The sequence below is a fragment of the Bos indicus genome, chromosome X, assembly GCF_029378745.1.
Source record: "Bos indicus isolate NIAB-ARS_2022 breed Sahiwal x Tharparkar chromosome X, NIAB-ARS_B.indTharparkar_mat_pri_1.0, whole genome shotgun sequence".
Classification (NCBI taxonomy): Eukaryota; Metazoa; Chordata; class Mammalia; order Artiodactyla; family Bovidae; genus Bos; species Bos indicus.
In genome coordinates this window covers 85,597,091-85,616,643 of record NC_091789.1, presented here as the reverse complement: position 1 = coordinate 85,616,643, position 19,553 = coordinate 85,597,091, and the positions used below count along the sequence as shown (strand labels likewise).

At 37.3% G+C, this 19,553-nt stretch overlaps 1 protein-coding gene across 2 annotated transcripts in view; it reads right to left on the bottom strand.

Moving 5' to 3' along the window:
• The window catches only part of TEX11 (testis expressed 11), a 203,967-nt gene extending 185,808 nt beyond the window's left edge, over positions 1 to 18,159 (bottom strand). Inside the window, exons 1-3 of one of the 2 annotated variants that reach the window (XM_019956488.2) lie at positions 18,037 to 18,159; positions 16,868 to 16,925; positions 256 to 377 (exon numbers count right to left, since the gene is read on the bottom strand). In XM_019956488.2, the coding sequence (XP_019812047.2) occupies positions 256 to 377; positions 16,868 to 16,904 (159 nt within the window). In that variant the 5' untranslated portion in view covers positions 16,905 to 16,925; positions 18,037 to 18,159. Of the gene's footprint in view, positions 1 to 255; positions 378 to 16,867; positions 16,926 to 17,059; positions 17,117 to 18,036 lie in introns of those variants that run through there. The other variant, XM_070785334.1, reaches the window with a different exon arrangement.
• Positions 18,160 to 19,553: the final 1,394 nt, after the last annotated feature.

The window sequence follows — 19,553 nt, the reverse complement described above, 5'->3', positions numbered from 1 at the left end:
ACATAGTAATTTGAGACATATTTTTCCATTGGTTTCTAAAACACTATTTTCCCTAAATGTGCCATTAGGCTTGATTTCTATGTATTTAGATTTCATGTTAATCATGAAGATTGTTTTTTTATTTATACATTAATTAAAACAGTGAATCATAAAAACTTATCATAAAATTATTTTTTTAATTTTATCTTATTTTTAAACTTTACAATATTGTATTAGTTTTGCCAAATATCGAAATGAAATTATTTTTATACCAACCTGAGAATCCTGTATTTCAGCCATAGACTCTTTGTTGATATTTCCTATATCCATGAAGAGTCTATCAATTGCCGCAGGTGTGGTAGGTGAAATGTCTGTCGCAATTAGGTTTTCAATAGTTTCTGAAATAACAAATGATAAAAGTGACATGAACTATCAACACTGGCTGAAACTAGCAAATCATTCTGAAATCTGTTCCTACAGCATGAAGAAACTTCAATGATCCTTAGGGTAAAACTGAACTGGAGATAAAGTTTATTTTAGCTAAAGGAAGAGTACAATTTTCAAATACATTTTCTATTTCCTAGGACTCACTTGTTTATAACTTAATTATCATTACTCATTCTCAAAGTAAAATGCATTGACTTCACAAATAGTATTGTTATTAATAGGTCATTTTAAAACTATAAAATAGAAATTAACAATGTCTTCAAAACTACAAAATGTAGAAATTCTGAAGGGAGACTTAAGATATATGCCCTGTAAAACTGAGATACTTATTAATACATTCAAACATTAGGCAGACATACTCTGAAGTCTTGACCCTACTTTCTGAGAAAAAAAATGACATGCTCAGTTAGCAACAACATTAACCAGTTACTGAATACTATACAAATAATTTCACCATTTTCTAAAAGACGAGCTTCAGAATCCATATGGCTGAACCTGATTAAGCCATAGAATTCCTTAAAATTAAAACATGATGTATAACCATAATTGATGCTTTTCACATTACCAAAATTGAAGTTTTTACAAACTCATGTAACAGAGGTCTCCATAACCTACGTCTCTAATTTCTTGCACTGCTTCTGAGCATTAACTAGCTTTAACGATACTAATAAGAACACCTTCTGGAATATTTTTAATCTGCTACAATAAACAGATTTTTAACCTGTTAAAATAAACAATACATCTTCTAAATTAAATTCTTTGTTAAATATCAGAAAATAGATTCACATAGCCACTTCACAAAGCAAATTATTTTCAAATATACTCAAATATTTTTTAAAGCTCATAGAATCTTTAGAACCCTTCATGATCAGATTTTAGGGAAAACATACCATATATATTTCAGAGGCCTCAAGTAATGATACATATGAAAATAAAAACCTCTAGCTTCCTTACTCCCATAAAGCAGTTAATAGGCTAATATTAAATTTTTTTATTCTTCTAAGATTAGGTAACCATTATTCCTTGCTCAAAATACTGATAACAGATTTAGAAAAGTTTAGAATGGAAGAAAATATTTGCAAATCATATATCTGATAAGGGCTTAATATCCAAAACATATAAAGAAATCAGACAACTTAATGGTAAAAACTCAAACTTAAGAAACATACTGAAGACCACTAGGTACACGAAGAAAAGAAGCTCAACATCATTTATCATCAAAGAAATGCAAATCAAAACCACAATGAGATATCACTTCACACCTGTTAGAATGGCCATCATAAAAAAAGACAAGCAATAAGAAGTGTTGGCAGTAATCTGGAGAAAAGGGATGCCTCAGCACTGTCAGCGGAAATGTAAATTGGTGCAGCCACTATGGAAAACAGTAAAGTTCCTCAAAAAATTAAAAACAAAACTACCATATGATTCTACTTCTAGGTATTTATCTGAAGAAAATTTAAAAACTAATTGAAAAGATATGTGCAAACTCATGTTCACTGCAGGACTATTTACAATAGCTAAGATGTGGAAGAGAAGACTACACATGGACATCACCAAATGGTCAACACCAAAATTAGACTGATTATATCCTTTGCAGCCAAAGATGGAGAAGCTCTATACAGTCAGCAAAAACAAGACCAGTAGTGGACTGTGGCTCAGATCATGAACTGCTTATTGCCAAATTCAGACTTAAACTGAAGAAAGTGGAGGAAACCACTGACCATTCAGTTCAGTTCAGTTCAGTCGCTCAGTCGTGTCCAACTCTTTGCGACCCCATGAATTGCAGTACGCCAGGCCTCCCTGTCCATCACCAACTTCCAGAGTTCACCCAAACTCATGTCCATCGAATTGGTGATGCCATCCAGCCATCTCATCCTCTGTCGTCCCCTTCTCCTCCTGCCCCCAATCCCTCCCAGCATAAGAGTCTATTCAGGTATGACCTAAATCAAATCCCTTATGATTATACAATGGAAGTGAGAAATAGATTTAAGGGACTAGATCTGATACACAGAGTGCCTGATGAACTATGGATGGAGGTTCGTGGCATTGTACAGGGAGCAAGACCATCCCCCAAGAAAAAGAAATGCAAAAAAGCAAAATGGCTGTCTGAGGAGGTCTTACAAATAGCTGTGAAAAGGAGAGAAGCGAAAAGCAAAGGAGAAAAGCAAAGATATAAGCATCTGAATGCAGAGTTCCAAAGAATAGCAAGGAGAGGTAAGAAAGCCTTCCTCAGTGATCAATGTAAAAAAATAGAGGAAAACAAGAGAATGGGGAAGACTAGAGATTTCTTAAAGAAAATTAGAGATACCAAGGGAACATTTCATGCAAAGATGGTCTCAATAAAGGACAGAAATGGTATGGACCTAACAGAAGCCGAAGATATTAAGAAGTGGCAAGAATACACCAAAGAACTGTACAAAAAAGATCTTCAGAACCCAGATAATCACGAGGGGTTGATCACTCACACTCACCTAGAGCCAGACACCCTGGAATGTGAAGTCAGGTGGGCCTTAGGACGCATCACTATGAACAAAGTTAGTGGAGGTGATGGAATTCCAGTTTAGCTATTTCAAATCCTAAAAGATGATGCTGTGAAAGTGCTGCACTCAATATGTCAGCAAATTTGGAAAACTCAGCAGTGGCCACAGGACTGGAAAAGGTCCGTTTTCATTTCAATCCCAAAGATAGGTAATGCCAAAGAATGCTCAAACTACCACACAATTGCACTCATCTCACATGCTAGTAATGCTCAAAATTCTCCAAGCCAGGCTTCAGCAATATGTGAACCATGAAATTCCAAATGTTCAAGCTGGTTTTAGAAAAGGCAGAGGAACCAGAGATCAAACTGCCAACATCCGCTGGATCATCGAAAAAGCAAGAGAGTTCCAGAAAAACACCTATTTCTGCTAAAGCCTTTGACTGTGTGGATCACAATAAACTGTGGAAAATCCTGAAAGAGATGGGAATACCAGACCACTTGACCTGCCTCTTTGAGAAACCGTATGCAGGTCAAGAAGCAACAGTTAGAACTGGACATGGAACAACAGACTGGTTCCAAATAGGAAAAGGAGTACGTCAAGGCTATATATTGTCACCCTGCTTATTTCACTTATATGCAGAGTACATCATGAGAAACGCTGGGCTGGAGGAAGCATAAGCTGGAATCAAGATTGCTGGGAGAAATATCAATAACCTCAGAGATGCAGATGACACCACCCTTATGGCAGAAAGTGAAGAAGAACTAAAGAGCCTCTTGATGACAGTGAAAGAGGAGAGTGAAAAAGTTGGCTTAAAGCTCAACATTCAGAAAACTAAGATCACGGCATCCGGTCCCAATCACTTCATGGCAAATAGATGGGGAAACAGTGGAAACAGTGGCTGACTTTATTTTTCTGGGCTCCAAAATCACTGCAGATGGTGATTGCAGCCATGAAATTAAAAGATGCTTACTCCTTGGAAGGAAAGTTATGACCAACCTAGACAGCATATTAAAGAACAGAGACATTACTTTGTCAACAAAGGTCCATCTAGTCAAAGCTATGTTTTTTCCAGTAGTCATGTATGGATGTGAGACTTGGACTGTGAAGAAAGCTGAGCGCTGAAGAATTGATGCTTTTGAACTGTGCTGTTGGAGAAGACTCTTGAGAGTCCCTTGGACTGCAAGGAGATCCAACCAGTCCATCCTAAAGAAGATCAGTCCTGGGTGTTCACTGGAGGGACTAATGTTGAAGCTGAAACTCCAATACTTTGGCCACCTGATGCAGAGAGCTGACTCATTTGAAAAGACCCTGATGCTGGGAAAGATTGAGGGCAGGAGGAGAAGCGGACGACAGAGGATGAGATGATTGGATGGCATCACCGCCACAATGGACATGGGTTTGGGTGGACTCCGGGAGTTGGTGATGGACAGGGAGGCCTGGCGTGCTGCAGTTCATGGGGTCGCAAAGAGTCGGACACAACTGTGACTGAACTGAAAACGTGGAAAGAACCTAAGTGCCCATCAATGGATGAATGAATAAAGAAAATGTGGTAAATATATACAAAAGAATATTATTCAGCCATAAAAGAATGAAATCTTGCCATCTGCAACATGGATGGACTTTAAAGGTGTTATGCTAAGTGAAACAAGTCGGAGAAAGACAAATACTATATGATCTCACTGACACATAGAGACATTAAAAAGAGAAAGCCCATAGATACAGGAAATAGATTGGTGGTTGTCAGAAGCAGGAGGCAGAGTGGGCCAAATGGGTAAAGGAAATCAAAAGATACACTTTCAGTTATAAAATACATAGGTCATAGGAATGTGATGTATAGCATGACAACTATTATATATTTTTAAATTGCTAAGAGTAAAAAACTGCTAAGACTAAATCTTAAAATTTATCAACACAAGAAAAATTTCTAACTATGTATAGTGATGGATGTTAAATTAGATTTATTATGCTGATCATTTTGTAATATACATAAATATTGAATCATTATGTTGCACACTTGAAACCAACATGATGTTGTATGTCAATTATACCACAATTTTTAAAAAATTAGGAAAAATTTTTAAGTGTTTTAAAAAAATCCAAGTATCATTTAGAAAGATTTCTTAAAATGTTTTTGAAAAGAAAAAAACCATTAGTGTGGGGTGTCTGGCACTGAAGCTTGCTGCCTCTTGGGTGGAGTGTGGTCTCAGTGTAGGTATGTCATAGGAAAAATATTCCTTGGGGTCAGGAATTCTATGATAGTCCAAAGTTCTGGAGTTGAGCCTCCTGCTTCTGGGTTTCAATCCCAACCTCTGACAGTAGCATCAAGACTTCTCTGTCCACACAACTCAGAAGACAAAACCCTTAGGTCAATGGTGAAACAACTCCCCACAGCCAGGAACACCCAAAGAGATTCACAGAGTTATATAGAGAAGAGGGAGGAAGGAGATAGAGGTGATCAGGAGGAGAAAAGGGGGAGTAGTCAAAAGAGAAGAAGGCAATCAAGCCAGTAATCAAATTCCTAAGTGAAAATGGGTATTAGAAATTAAACTCTTAAAGGTACAAAATTAATAACAAAAGATCAAAAAGCAAAAATTAAAAACATAGAAAAATTGGACTCTTAAAAGTACAATATAAAAAAAAAGTAAATTGAACATAAAGAACCATATTAGGATAGTATGAGGAAAATGAGGATGGGGAAGAAAGTTTAAAAAACAGGAAAAAATAAGAATAAAAAATAAAAAGAAATAATAAACTTTTAAAAAATAATAATTATATAGAAAAATATATCTAGGAATTTCTCTGGAGCTGTTGTAAGCAGTGTGGGGTCATTTCAGTGTCAGATAATCCCTTGTTCCAGCTTGTACTTGTTCTCAAAGTCAACAGTTGCCCCTCAAATGCAGTCTCAGCTTAACTGCAGGATTTTAATCTGTTGCACCTGCCACTTCTGGGGCAGTTCCCCTTTCTTTTCTTTGCTTAGGTTGGCCTCCTCTGCTTGCAAGTCTCTTCAGTGTCTCATTCCTGCGCTGACATGAGGGGACAAAAGTGGCCACTTACTCAGGCTCACTTGCTCAGTTGTGCAGTGGCAAGGGAGGGATAACAAACACCACTGAGATGTGTGGGTTGGATGTGCTCACAATGGATGGACCACATGGGAGTCGCCACAGCCCAAGGTGGCATGCACTTCCCAGGTCCAAGCCACTGGAGCTAATCAGTGAATATGGTAAAATCACAGGATATAATATTAATACACAAAAATCCCTAGTATTCCTGTATGCTAACAATGAAAAAAATTAGAAAGAAAAATTAAGGAAATAATACCATCCACCACTGCAATGAAAAGAATAAAATATTTAGGAATAAACTTCCCTAAAGAAACAAAAGACCTGTATACAGAAAACTATAAAACACTGATGAAAGAAATGAAAGATGACACAACAGATGGAGAAATATGTCATGTTCTTGGATTCAAAGAAATCAATATAGTGAAAATAAGTATACTACCCAAAGCAATCCACAGATTCAATGCAATCCCTATCAAACTACCAACAGTATTTTTCACAGAACTAGAACAAATAATTTCACAATTTGTATGGAAACACAAAAGTCCCCAAATAGCCAAAGCAATCTTGAGAAGAAAGAATGGAACTGGAGGAATCAACCTGCCTGACTTCAGACTATACTACAAAGCCAGAGTCATCAAGAAAGTATGATATTGGCACAAAGACAGAAATATAAATCAATGGACCAAAACAGAAAGTCCAGAGATAAATCCACACACCTATGCACACCTTATCATTGACAAAGGAGGCAAAAATATACAATGGAGAAAAGACAGTCTCTTCAACAAGTGGTGCTGGGAAAACTGGGCAACTACGTGTAAAAGAATGAAAGAACACTTTCTAACATCATACACAAAAATAAACTCAAAATGGATTAAAGACCTAAATGTAAGACCAGAAACTATAAACCTCTTAGAGGAAAACATAGGCAGAACATTCTCCAACATAAATCACAGCAAGATCCTCTATGACTCACCTGCCAGAGCAATGGAAATAAAAACAAAAATAAACAAATGGGATCTAATTAAACTTAAAAGCTTGAAGGAAACTATAAGCAGTGTGAAAAGACAGCCCTCAGAATGGGAGAAAATAGCAAAGGAAACAAATGACAAAGAATTTTCTCCAGAATATATAAGCAGCTCATGCAGCTCAGTATCAGAAAAAAGAACACCCCAATCAAAAAGTGGGCAAAAGACCTAAACAGACATTTCTCCAAAGAAGACATACAGATGGCTATTAAACACATGAAAAGATGTTCAACAATACTCAATTCAGAGAAATGCAAACCAAAGCCAGAATAATTATCATCTCACACCAGTCAGAATGATCATCATCAAAAAGTCCACAACCAATAAATGCTGGAGAGGGTGTGGAGAAAAGGGAACCCTCTTACACTGTTGGTGGGAATGCAAACTGGTACAGCCACTATGGAGAACAGTATGGAGATTCCTTAAAACACTGGTACTAGAACTTGCCATATGACCCAGTAATCCCACTGCTGGGCATATGGAGGAAACCAGAATTCAAAGAGACACATGTACCCCAATATTCATTGCAGCACTATTTACAATAGCTAGGACATGGAAGCAACCTTGATTCCATCGGCAGATGAATGGATAAAGAAGTTGTATAGAACAGTCTTTTGGACTCTGTGGGAGAGGGAGAGGGTGGGATGATTTGGCAGAATGGCACTGAAATATGTATAATATCATATATGAAACAAGTCGCCAGTCCAGGTTCGATGCACGATACTGGATGCTTGGAGCTGGTGCACTGGGACGACCCAGAGGGATGGTATAGGGAGGGAGGAGGAAGGAGGGTTCAGGATGGGGAACACATGTATACCTGTGGCAGATTCATTTCGATATATGGCAAAACCAATACCATATTGTAAAGTTAAATAAAATAAAATAATAAAAAAAGAAGTTGTGGTACATATACTCAATGGAATATTACTCAGCTATAAAAAAGAAACACATTTGAGTCAGTTCTAATGAGGTGGATGAACCTGGAGCCTATCATATAGAGTGAAGTAAGTCAGAAAGAGAAAGATAAATACAGTATATTAACACATATATATGGAATTTAGAAAGATGGCACCAACGATCCAACATGCAGGGCAGCAAAGGAGACACAGACATAAAGGACAGACTTTGGACTCAGTGGGAGAATGCGAGGGTGGGATGATTTGAGAGAATAGCACTGTAATATGTACATTACCATATTTAAAACAGATGACCAGTGAAAGTTCAATGCATGAAGCAGGGTACCCAAAGCCAGTGCTCTGGGACAACCAAGAGAGATACAGTGGGGAGGGAAGAGGGAAGGAGTTTCAGGAGGAGGACACATGTATACCTGTAAGTACTTATCCTCCAATTAAAATAAATAAACTAATTTAAAACTAAGTTTTAAAAAAGAAAAAAACCAATATAAAACTTTTAAATTTGACTTTTTTTTTTAATCCAGATATTTTATTAGAATATCAATTATAACTCCTAGTTACATAGTATATGAGACTGTGATTCTGACTTGTGAATGTTCTCTTAATGTTTTATATAATTCATTCTTTGTCAAAATAACCTGATCCTTTCAAAACATATTTTCAGTGTCATTCAGTTGAGCAACTTGACTGACACCAGCTGAGGTAATGACAGCACTGGAGTTCTTTAGGATAAAATGCAGTCAGCAAAGCTGAGTAAGTAAGAGAGATCACATAGCTGAATGGTTGAGAGTTACACTATGAAGGAGAGACTTTCTTCTGGGAGAAGTTCAGAAAAAAGCTTCTATAAATACAGGCTATTCCTGAGATGTGAAGACAACATCCTGTATTAAGGTTATATCAAGCAAGATTGTACATTTTGAAAGAAAATGATTAAATTATCTTCCTGGCTACTGAAATAAACTATGATTTACAATATGATTTCAGTTAATTTAAATGAGATTCATCCTGGTTAAAACTGGGGAGTCACTCTATTGAGGCAGCCATGTTAATCTGTACCAATTAATTCTAATTAGGTAGACAGCATTTTAGGTACAGTATAGGGAAAATTTCTCTGTCCTTGAGGACAGGAGATTCTGTTACAACATGGAAAAAAAAATCTATCAACAGTCCTGCCAAGTCTCTCCCCATGACCTCCATCAACTCAAGCAGTCATTCAAAAGCCAAAGCAGTTCAAAGACTTTCCAGGGGCAAGATTTTACTTCAAATCACAATAATTATCTGCAAATTCTTCAGTGAGAAAAGGATGAAAAATGACAATAAAGTTAACATTTGCCTAGTGCTTTATATAGTCTCTTAGCTTTTTCATATGCATTTTCATTTAATCATCAATGTACTCTGTAAGGGAGATTATTTATTTAAAGAACTTTCTTCTTTTTTAATATTTATTTATTTGGCTGGGTCTTAGTTGCAGCACACAGACTCTCTAGTTGTGGTATATCGATTCTCTAGTTGCAGCATGCAGGCTTAGTTGTCCCTTGGCATGTGGGATCTTAGTTCCTTATCCAGGGATCAAACCCACATCCCCTGCACTGCAAAGTGGATTTTTAACCACTGAACCACCAGGGTCCTGGAATATATTTTTATTTTATGAGATGCAGGCACTGAGATTTAACAAAGCATAGTAACTTCTTAAAACTGACAGAAAGAGGAAGTAGTAAACTAGGACTTGAACTGAGGCTTTCTAATATGAAATCCTATACTTTCCACTATATTGGGCCTATTGAGAAAGGCCTGGAAGAACTGACTTGCCAGGACTCTGAGACAACTAAAAAATAGTAAAGAGAGAATAAATGAGCCAACACTATTCAGAGTGCTACACTATAATTCTGTTGTGGGCTAAGAAAATCTCCCAACAGAGGCTGGTTTTAATGAGGACAGTCAAAATGTCCAAAACAGTGTCAAGGGGGCATGGGAAAAAAAATTGGACAAACAGGTTAGTGATGGACAAAATCACACTGCAAATCATACTGCCTATCTTATGGTCAGAGAGACAATCATTTTTCTTATGCAATGTTCCAGGAGGACCCAACTGACGAACTGGGTATGGTACAACAGAATCCAATCAGTGAATCATAATGCCTAAGTCACATGAAACTGCATGCACCATAGTTTAAGAGAATTATTCACAGCAATGTATTGTAGTTCTGAGCAGAACCTTCATCCTTGAGAGCAACTAGGAAAGGATACAGAGCAGGGCTAACTCCATGAAAACCATGACAGTTAGAAATGATAAAGCTCAACAGGTGCCCAAAGTATACCCATAGCATGTTAAATATCAAATCTGATGGCCACTATGACTTCATTCCAAAACAACCTCTTCCCTACTTCATAATACTGTTATTCTTTCTTGCTCCAGACAGAATTGGCTCAGGGACTGGAGCAAACTTAAGTCTGGGTTCATCAGGAGATAAAGGTACGTCAAATTTTAGAGGGCAACTGGCTGGGCAGCAGGGAGCGTAAAAAGGCAAGAGATGACTAGATCATGCTAATCAAAAAAGGAATTTCCAACTTGATTCTGGTGAGGAAATACATCTAGTCTCATCCAGGGCACTAAACTTTAGAGACTAAAGGGTAGAATTATACTTACTCTGAACAAACTATAGCAGTAGGAGGAATATCTCAAAAAGCTACAACTCAGTCCTCTCAATCAAATGCACATTGTATAAATGTTTCAGTGAATTTGGTATTTCCTTCACACGCCTATAAAATGGAAGGTCAAAAACCAAACTCAACTTGCCAATTCATCCAATCCTACCCCTAAGTATCTGTATAGATTTACAAAGTCTCTGTATAAGTTTTACTCTCATTACATCCTCTTACCCACTGTAGCTGAGCCCTGCTGCTCTTGACTGAGTCTTTTATTCAGCTGAGATCTGGTTTGTTTTAGTTACCACCATACCAAAGGCTATTTTTATCTAAGTACTTAATTAACTTCTGTTTACACAGCGTTAACACATTAAAAACCAGAGACATTACTTTGCCAACAAACGTCCGTCTAGTCAAGGCTATGGTTTTTCCAGTGGTCATGTATGGATGTGAGACTTGGACCCATTTCCCTCATCCTTCTCCCCAAAATTGTAACTATGTGAGGTGATAGATGCCTTAAACAACATTACTGTGGTAATCACTTTGCTATACATACATATATAAAAATCATTAGGCTGTACATCTTAAACTTACACAATATTATATGTCAATTTTATCTCAATAAAGCTGAGGAGAAAGGTGAATAGGAATTGGTAACAGAAGTTCATATACAGAGAGCCTCAAGAGGCCTTCAAAGAGATGAACCAAAATTCTAAATCTAGAGTTAAAGCCAAGTACAGAATAAGACAGTGGCCAGGCTTCGGAAACAACAGAAAATCAGGCAGGTTGAATAAGCATACTCAAGAGTACTTGAGCTCATCAATGAATTTGGTAAAGTTGCAAGATACAAAATGAATATACAGAAATCTCTTACATTCCTGTACACTAACAACAAAAGATCAGAAAGAGAAATTAAGGAAACACTTTCATTTATTATCACATCAAAAGAAAAAATACTTTGGAATTAACCTATCTACGGAGGCAACAGACCTCTACTCAGAAAACTGTAAGATACTGATGAAATCAAAGATAACACAAAAAGATCGAAAGATTTACCATGTTTTTTGGATTGGAAAAATCAGTATTGTGAAAATGACTATATTACCCAAAGTAATCTACAGATTCAATATAATCCCAATCAAATTACCAATGCCAGTTTTTCACAGAACTAGAACCAAAAAAATTTACATTTTGTATGGAAACACTAAAGACCCAGAATACCCAAAGCAATCCTGAGAAAGAAAAACGGAGCAGGAGGAATCAGGTTTCCTGACTTCAGACTTATCCTACAAAGTTTATAGTAATAAAAACAATGTGGTACTAGCATAAAAACAAATATAGATCAACAGAAAAGGATAGAAAGTCCAGAGATAAACCCACACACCTACGATCACCTAATCTATGACAAGGGAGGCAAGAAGATATAATGGAAAAAAAAGAACCTCATCAATAAGTATTGCTGGGAAAACTGGACAGCTACATAAAAAAATGAAATCAGAACACTCTCTAATACCATACATAAAAATAAACTCAAAATAGATTAAAGACCTAAATGCAAGACCAGATACTATAAACCTCTTAGAAGAAAAGAAAAGTAGAACACTCTCTAACATAAACCACAGAATGATTTTTTTTGATCCATTTCCTAGAGTAATGAAAATAAGAACAAAAATAAACAAATGGGACCTAATTAAACTTAAAAGCTTTTGTGCAGCAAGGACTTCCCTGGCAGTCCAGTGGTTAAGACTCTGTGCTTTCAATGCAGGGAGTGTGGGTTCGATCCCTAGTCAGAGGAGGAAAGATCCCACATGCTGTGGAGCAGCCAAAAAAAAGGAATCCATAAACAAAATAAAAAGACAACACATTGAATGGGAGAAAATATTTGCAAACAAAGTGACCAATAAGGATTACTCTCTAAAATATACAAACAGCTCATGTAGCTTGATATCAAAGAAACAAACAACCTAGTCAAAAACTGGACAGAAGACCTAAATAGACATTTCTCCAAATACAGAGGCCAAGAGGTACATGAAAAGATGCTCAACATCACTGATTATTAGAGAAATGCAAATCAAAACTACAATGAGGTATCACTTCACACAAGTCAGAATGGCCATCATCAAAAAATCTACAAACATTAAATGTTGGACAGGGTATGGTGGGAATGTAAATTGGTACAGTCACTATGGAAAACAGTATAGAGATTCCTTAAAAAGGCAAATATAGAGCTACCATATGACCCAACAATCCCACTCATGGACATATATCTGGAGAAAACCATAATTTGAAAAGATACATGTGCCCCAATGTTCACTACAGCACTATTTACAATACCCAGGTCATGGAAGCAACCTAAATGTCCATCAAAGGAGGAATGTGGTTATATATATACACACACATACACACATACAGAGGAATATTACTCATCCAAAAAAAAAAGAACAAAATAATTTCATCTGCAGCAAAACGGATGGACCTAGAGACTGTCACACTGAGTGAAGTCAGACAGAAAAAGATAAATATCATATGATATTGCTCATATGTCGAATCTAAAAAAAAATGGTACAAATGAACCTATTTACAAAACAGCAATAGAGTCACAGATGTAGAAAACAGAATTTTAGTTACCAAGGGGGAAAGGGGGGAGGGATAAACTGGGAGACTGGGATTGACAGATACACACTACTTTATATAAAACAGATAACTAAAGAATCTACTATATAGCACAGGAAATGCTACTCAGTACTCTGTAGTGACCTATATGGGAACAGAATCTAAAAAAGAGTGGATACAATATGCATGTATAACTGATTCACTTTGCTATAAGCAGAAACTAGCACAACATTGTAAATCAACTATACTCTAATAAAAATTAATTCAAAAAAATAAATACTTTTTTAAAAAGCATACTCAGAGCTTGCTGCCTAATGAATTAATGTCAGTCTTAAGTTTTTAATAACATAATATTCCGCCCTTGGCTCTACCCTATTTAACAATTTTATCAATGATTTGCATGAAGAAGTTGAGAGAGAGACAAGAAATAAGAGACAAGATATAATCAGGAACAAAAATTAAATCCCCAATTACAGAATGACATTAACGTAAGAAACAAAAAGTCCTGCATTTAAGTCTCTGAAACTAACTCTACCAATATGACAGTCAAGATGTAGCTTAATATAAGCATGTATTAAAAAAAGACTGAGGGTCTTCTGGGACCAAAAGCTCAAAATGAGTCATTAGTATGGTGTGATTGCCAGCTTCCAAAAAAAAGAAAAAAAAATTCAATCTTAGCTATAACAGTATCTAAAGACAGCAATGATCATTTCTAAATCTAAAGCAAAAGATTACTTTGAGCTTATCATACTGAACCGAGAGAACTGTGTTCTGTTCTGTGTACCATACTTTAAGGAATAACATGAAGAGAATAGAGCATGTTCAGAGGACAGCACACAAAATGATGAGAGGACTAGAATCCATGTAATATGAGGAATGACTAAAAGAACTAAAAATGTTGAATCTGAAGAAGAGACTTTCCAGGGACAGAAGTATTTTAAAATAGTTGAAAAGCTGACATGCAGAAAAGGAGTTACAATGATTTAGACACAATGAGTATAATTTAGACCAATTTCTGTTCCTTTTTGACCTTGAAACTGACTGTAATTGTTGATTCAAAAAGACAGATGTTATGTCAATTCTCCCTGAGAAGAAAATAAGCTATCACATGGCCTTTTGTGATCCATTTTTACAAAACTTGACTAAAAAGGTTATGTACACAGAAGATAAACCTCAAATGGAAAATAAATCTATGAAAATATACCCAACTTCACTACTTAACAGATATGCAAATTAAAACATCCATGTAATACATTAGAGCAAATGGAACTGGCTGAGGAGTATCTAAGAACTCTCTATACTCTCTGTAAATATAAAACTGTCCTAAAATAAAATGTTACTTAAAAACAATAACACCCTTCAATCATGCAAAATTTTTTAAGTCTGACAAAAGCAAATATTAGAATAATAAGGAAAGAGAAAGGAAGAGGCAGTATAAATTGTTCAAACTACTTTTGACAATGATTTGGCAATATTTGTTAAGTTAAAGATGCTTATAGCATTTCACCCAGCAGTTCAAATTCTTAATTACAATCCAGAGTAGCACTGCCACTATAGGGTAGCCACTAGCCATATGAGACTATTGAACACTTGAAATGTGGCAAGTCCAAAATGAGACATGCTTTAAGTATAAAATACATACTAGACTTCAATGATTTTGACTAGAAAAGAAAAAGAATATAAACTATTTCATTAATAATTTTTATATTGATTACATGTTGAAATGATAGCATTTTGGATATACTGAGCTAAATATTTGTATCGTTAAAATTAATTTCATCTGTTTAAGCTTTTTTAATGTGGTACAAAAAATACAAAATTCTTTACGTTTGCACTATGTTTCAGTTGTTCAGCACTGCCCTAGAGCTTCATCCACTAGTGTTCAAGAAATGAATTAATTTAATGAGTCATAACCAACATTTACATTTTTAAAAGAAAAAGCATAGAATAGAAAATATCATTCAAAAAGCATAGAACAGAAAATATTACATACACATGCACTGTATGTAATAAGGGTAAAATGATTTCATTAAACTTTTGATACAGTGTGTATATACCAAGATGTGATGGAAAATATATTTCCTTTCCATTGGTGTTGGTGGTAGTCAAAAATGTTTGAAAGCTCCTGATAAACTCTTCAAAACACAATGTTGTAATGCTGTTGAGATTAGATAAATAAATTGTGGTACACTTATAGTCAGTGTAATATTACTAATAAGCAGTATAAATAAATGAACTAGAGCTAAAATATCTGTATGGGTAAATATCCAAAACATAATACAGAGCAAAAAAAAAATACAACTTGCAGGAAAATATCATACAAAATGATAACAATTTATGTAATATTTCAAAGATGAAAAAAAGGCACCTTAATCTTTTAGAGAGCATCCCTGGGGGCTCAGATGGTAAAGAATCCACCTGCAAGGCAGGAGACCTGGGTTCAATCCCTAGGTCGGGAAGATCCCCTAGAGGAGGGTATCGCAACCCACTCCAATATTCTTGCCCAGAGAATTCCCACGGACAGAGGAGCCTGGCAAGCTACAGTCCATGGGGTCGTAAAGAGTCAGACAAAACTGAGCGACTAAGCACAATCTTTTAGAAGCATGTGGCAAAATGTGAAGATTCAACAAAACTTTGTGGTAGTTTTACAGGTCTTCATTACATTCCTAAACTTTTCCGTGTGCTTCAAATATTTATGTAAATACCAGGTCTCAAATACAATATATTTAAAAGTAATAATCCCTACTCAATGTTTTTAATCCTTAAAATGAAAGTGAAAGTCACTCAGTTGTGTCCAACTCTTTGTGACCCCATGGACTATACAGTCCATGGAATTCTCCAGGCCAGAACACTGGAGTGGGTAGCCGTTCCTGTCACCAGGGGATCTTCCCAACCCAGGGATTGAACCAAGGTTTCCCAAGTTGCCGGCGGATTCTTTACCAGCTAAGCCACAAGCGAAGCCCTAAAATAGCATATCCTAAATTAAAACTTAAGGTTAAGTGGTAGTGGGCTTTGTTGTTGTTGTAAAATGATAAGCATTAACAAAATACTGACCTAAACTTTTTTAAATCACAGATTTCTAGCCAATCTGGTTATGACGTATTTCATTATTATATGAACGTGAATGCAAATATACCATAGGTCTAATCATGTCCCTCCAAAAAAGAAGTACAGTAAACTCTCCCATACCTGGCATGGTTGCGGAATCTGGTTTTCTAGTCAATTGAACTGCTTTTTAAACTAAGAATTCCCACAAATATCATCCATTGAGTACCAATTTTCAAAAGAATTAAGATATAATAAAATGCACTTAAACCTAATGCTACACAAGATATAATTTATTTTTCACTGATGATTATGGACAGGCACTTCAGGATCTAGCAGTAATTTTTTTAATGTCCTTTTAACACAGATTTTTATTTCAGATTAAACCAGAGTCACTATGCATGCACAACAATCCCGAGAAAACAAGCTAAAAATTGTGAATTCTATTTCCTTATGCTAGTTTTTAAAAGGATTCCAGTGTCTTAAACATTAACATTGTTTTCCAATACGTAAATGAGAAAACTTGGAGCTATGGATACTCCGAAGAGACAAAATTAGGAAATAAAATACATTCAGATGATCTGAATAAGATAAGGCAGCAAATAGTTAAACATTTTCTTTACTATTTTTACATTTTCTAGTGTAAAGCTAGATACCTTTAAAGTCCATGACACGAAAACGAATGTCGTCCATTTTGGAATCTCCGGCTCAGGCCTACGAAATAAAATATTTTAATATTCTGTCCTTTATTCTCTAGCTTAGCAATAAATTTCTTTTCAAATTTTTCCTGTCAGTTCTGTTCCAAAAGAAAAAATGCTGAGATTTTTAAACCCAGAAAAAGCAGTTACCGAACGCCAGGATCAAGCTCCTCCGACGTGAACTCGGCTTCGAGAAAATTTTCATCTGCCCCGCAACACAAAAACCGCCCCCTGGGCCCGGGTTACCCTGTGATTGGTCTGTCTTCTTGCTGCCTCCTCTAATTGGTTCAAAATCTCCCTTGCCGCTCATACGTTCAAAACATCCAATCACTGACCGTCTTTTTTCCCGCTCTCTGCAGACCCAACTAGCGACCGTCTTTTTTCCCGCTCTCTGCAGACCCAACTAGCGCGCCTCAGCTCCCTTCCCCCAACGGTAACTAACCATGAAGCTCCGCGCCCCCAACGGTCACTAACCATGAAGCTCCCCACCCCCAACAGTCACTAACCATGAAGCTCCGTGCCCCCAACGGTCACTAACCATGAAGCTCCCCGCCCCCAACGGTCACTAACCATGAAGCTCCGCGCCCCCAACGGTCACTAACCATGAAGCTCCCCGCCCCCAACGGTCACTAACCATGAAGCTCCGCGCCCCCAACGGTCACTAACCATGAAGCTCCCCGCCCCCAACGGTCACTAACCATGAAGCTCCGCGCCCCCAATGGTCACTAACCATGAAGCTCCGCGCCCCCAACGGTCACTAACCATGAAGCTTCAACCGAATTTTAAGTCCGTCACATCCAAACTACAATAAATATCTCCCACTTTTGGTGGCCCCACACCACTGTCCATACTTCATCCATGTCCCCAAACCCTGCCTTTTGCCCACCTTCCTTCACCCAAGAGTCAGTTCCATAGTTCAAATCACTGCCTCAGAACCACTTTAAAAAGTATTTGCCTATGGCCGATTCATGTTAATGTCTGGCAGAGGCCATTACAATACTGTAATTATCCTCTGATTAAAATAAATAAATATATATATATTTTTTAAGTGGTAACCTAATGGCAGCATCTCCTCGCTAATTAGAAACCACCCAACTAACCTGTACCTGACCAAAAAAATCACTCACAGCAGCCGGCAGAGCCGACGCCACCGCGCTCCTCCGCAAACCCAGTCCACAGAGCGAGTCGTCGAAGAAGAGGAGAACGCCAGACGCCGGACGCTAGGAAAGCTCCTCCCCCAAAGTGACGTAAATCAAAGGACGTAAATCGCAGAGCCGTCGCAGAGCGGATGTAGAGCCTGAGCTTCCGGGCACAGTCTGTACATGAAGTTCTGGGGACGCAGTTCAGAGGGCTGGGTGAGAATCACTGACAGTGAGGGAGTATAGTGTAATACTAAAACATACTGCAGTTACTACGGGAAGAGTGCAGATGGTAAGGGTTACAGAAAAGAGGAGAGCAGGTCTTCGAAAGAAAAAAAAAAAGAGAGCAAAGAAGGAAAGAAAAGTAAAATAAACAATGTTGCGCACTGATATTCAAGATATGTTTCTGCTGCCCTGCCCTTGTCAAGTCTTAAGAAAAATACCCAATGACTCCCCTGCAGGTTCACAGCAAGGGCAAGGGACCTACCCATCTCCAAACAAATGATTTCATTGATGGTGTGTAATATATATATATATGAATATGTTAGATTCCAGCTAAATCTATGGGTGATGCTTGCAAGGAAGGAGTTGGCCTCTGCCAAAATCTCCACTCAGAGACAGCAGTGTTAAGACATCGCATATCAAAACATTAACAAGCCTCCCACCTCTTGCCTCACATACCCCTCTTTTAAGCCCTGTGCACCTCAGTCAAGCCAGATGCGGAGCTGGCTAACAAGATGAAGAGAAGAGATTATGGCTTCAAATCTGGGAACACTAACATAGCTTCCTCGCAACCCTGAGAGTCTCAGATTCAGTCATTATTTACTATGGAAAAGATGAGATTTCTAAAAATAATTTCTTTTCCCTCTTCAAAATTTTGTGCATCTAAATCACATAGTATCATGAAGAAGAGGGGGTAAAACAGGAAGTACTGCTGTTAAATACTTTTCTTTTGGATCCTCCTCTATTAAACCCTGGTATATAATTCACAATCCTTTTCACTTTCACTTTTTACTTTCATGCCTTGGAGAAGGAAATGGCAACCTACTCCAGTGTTCTTGCCTGGAGAATCTCAGGGACGGGGGAGCCTGGTGGGCTGCTGTCTATGGGGTCGCAGAGTCGGACACGACTGAAGTGACTTAGCAGCAGCAGCAGCAGCAGCAGATTGCTAAATTAGGGGAAGAAATATGGTAGAAAAGGGCAATGTGGGTGTGTGTGTGTGTGTGTGTTCAGTTGCTTAGTTGCATCCAACTCTTTGTGACCCCATAGACGGTAGCCTACCAAGCTCTTCTGTCCATGGGATTTTCCAAACAAGAATACTAGAATGGTATTTCCTCCTCCAGGGGATTTTCCTGACCGAGGGATCGAACCTGCATCTCTTGCATTGGCAGGTGTATTCTTCACCACCTGGAAAGCCCAAAGGCAGTAGAGTATCCCATAATTGACTGAATCTTTATGCACTACATACTGTGTGACCTGGAGCTAGCTACTTAGAATCTCAGTAC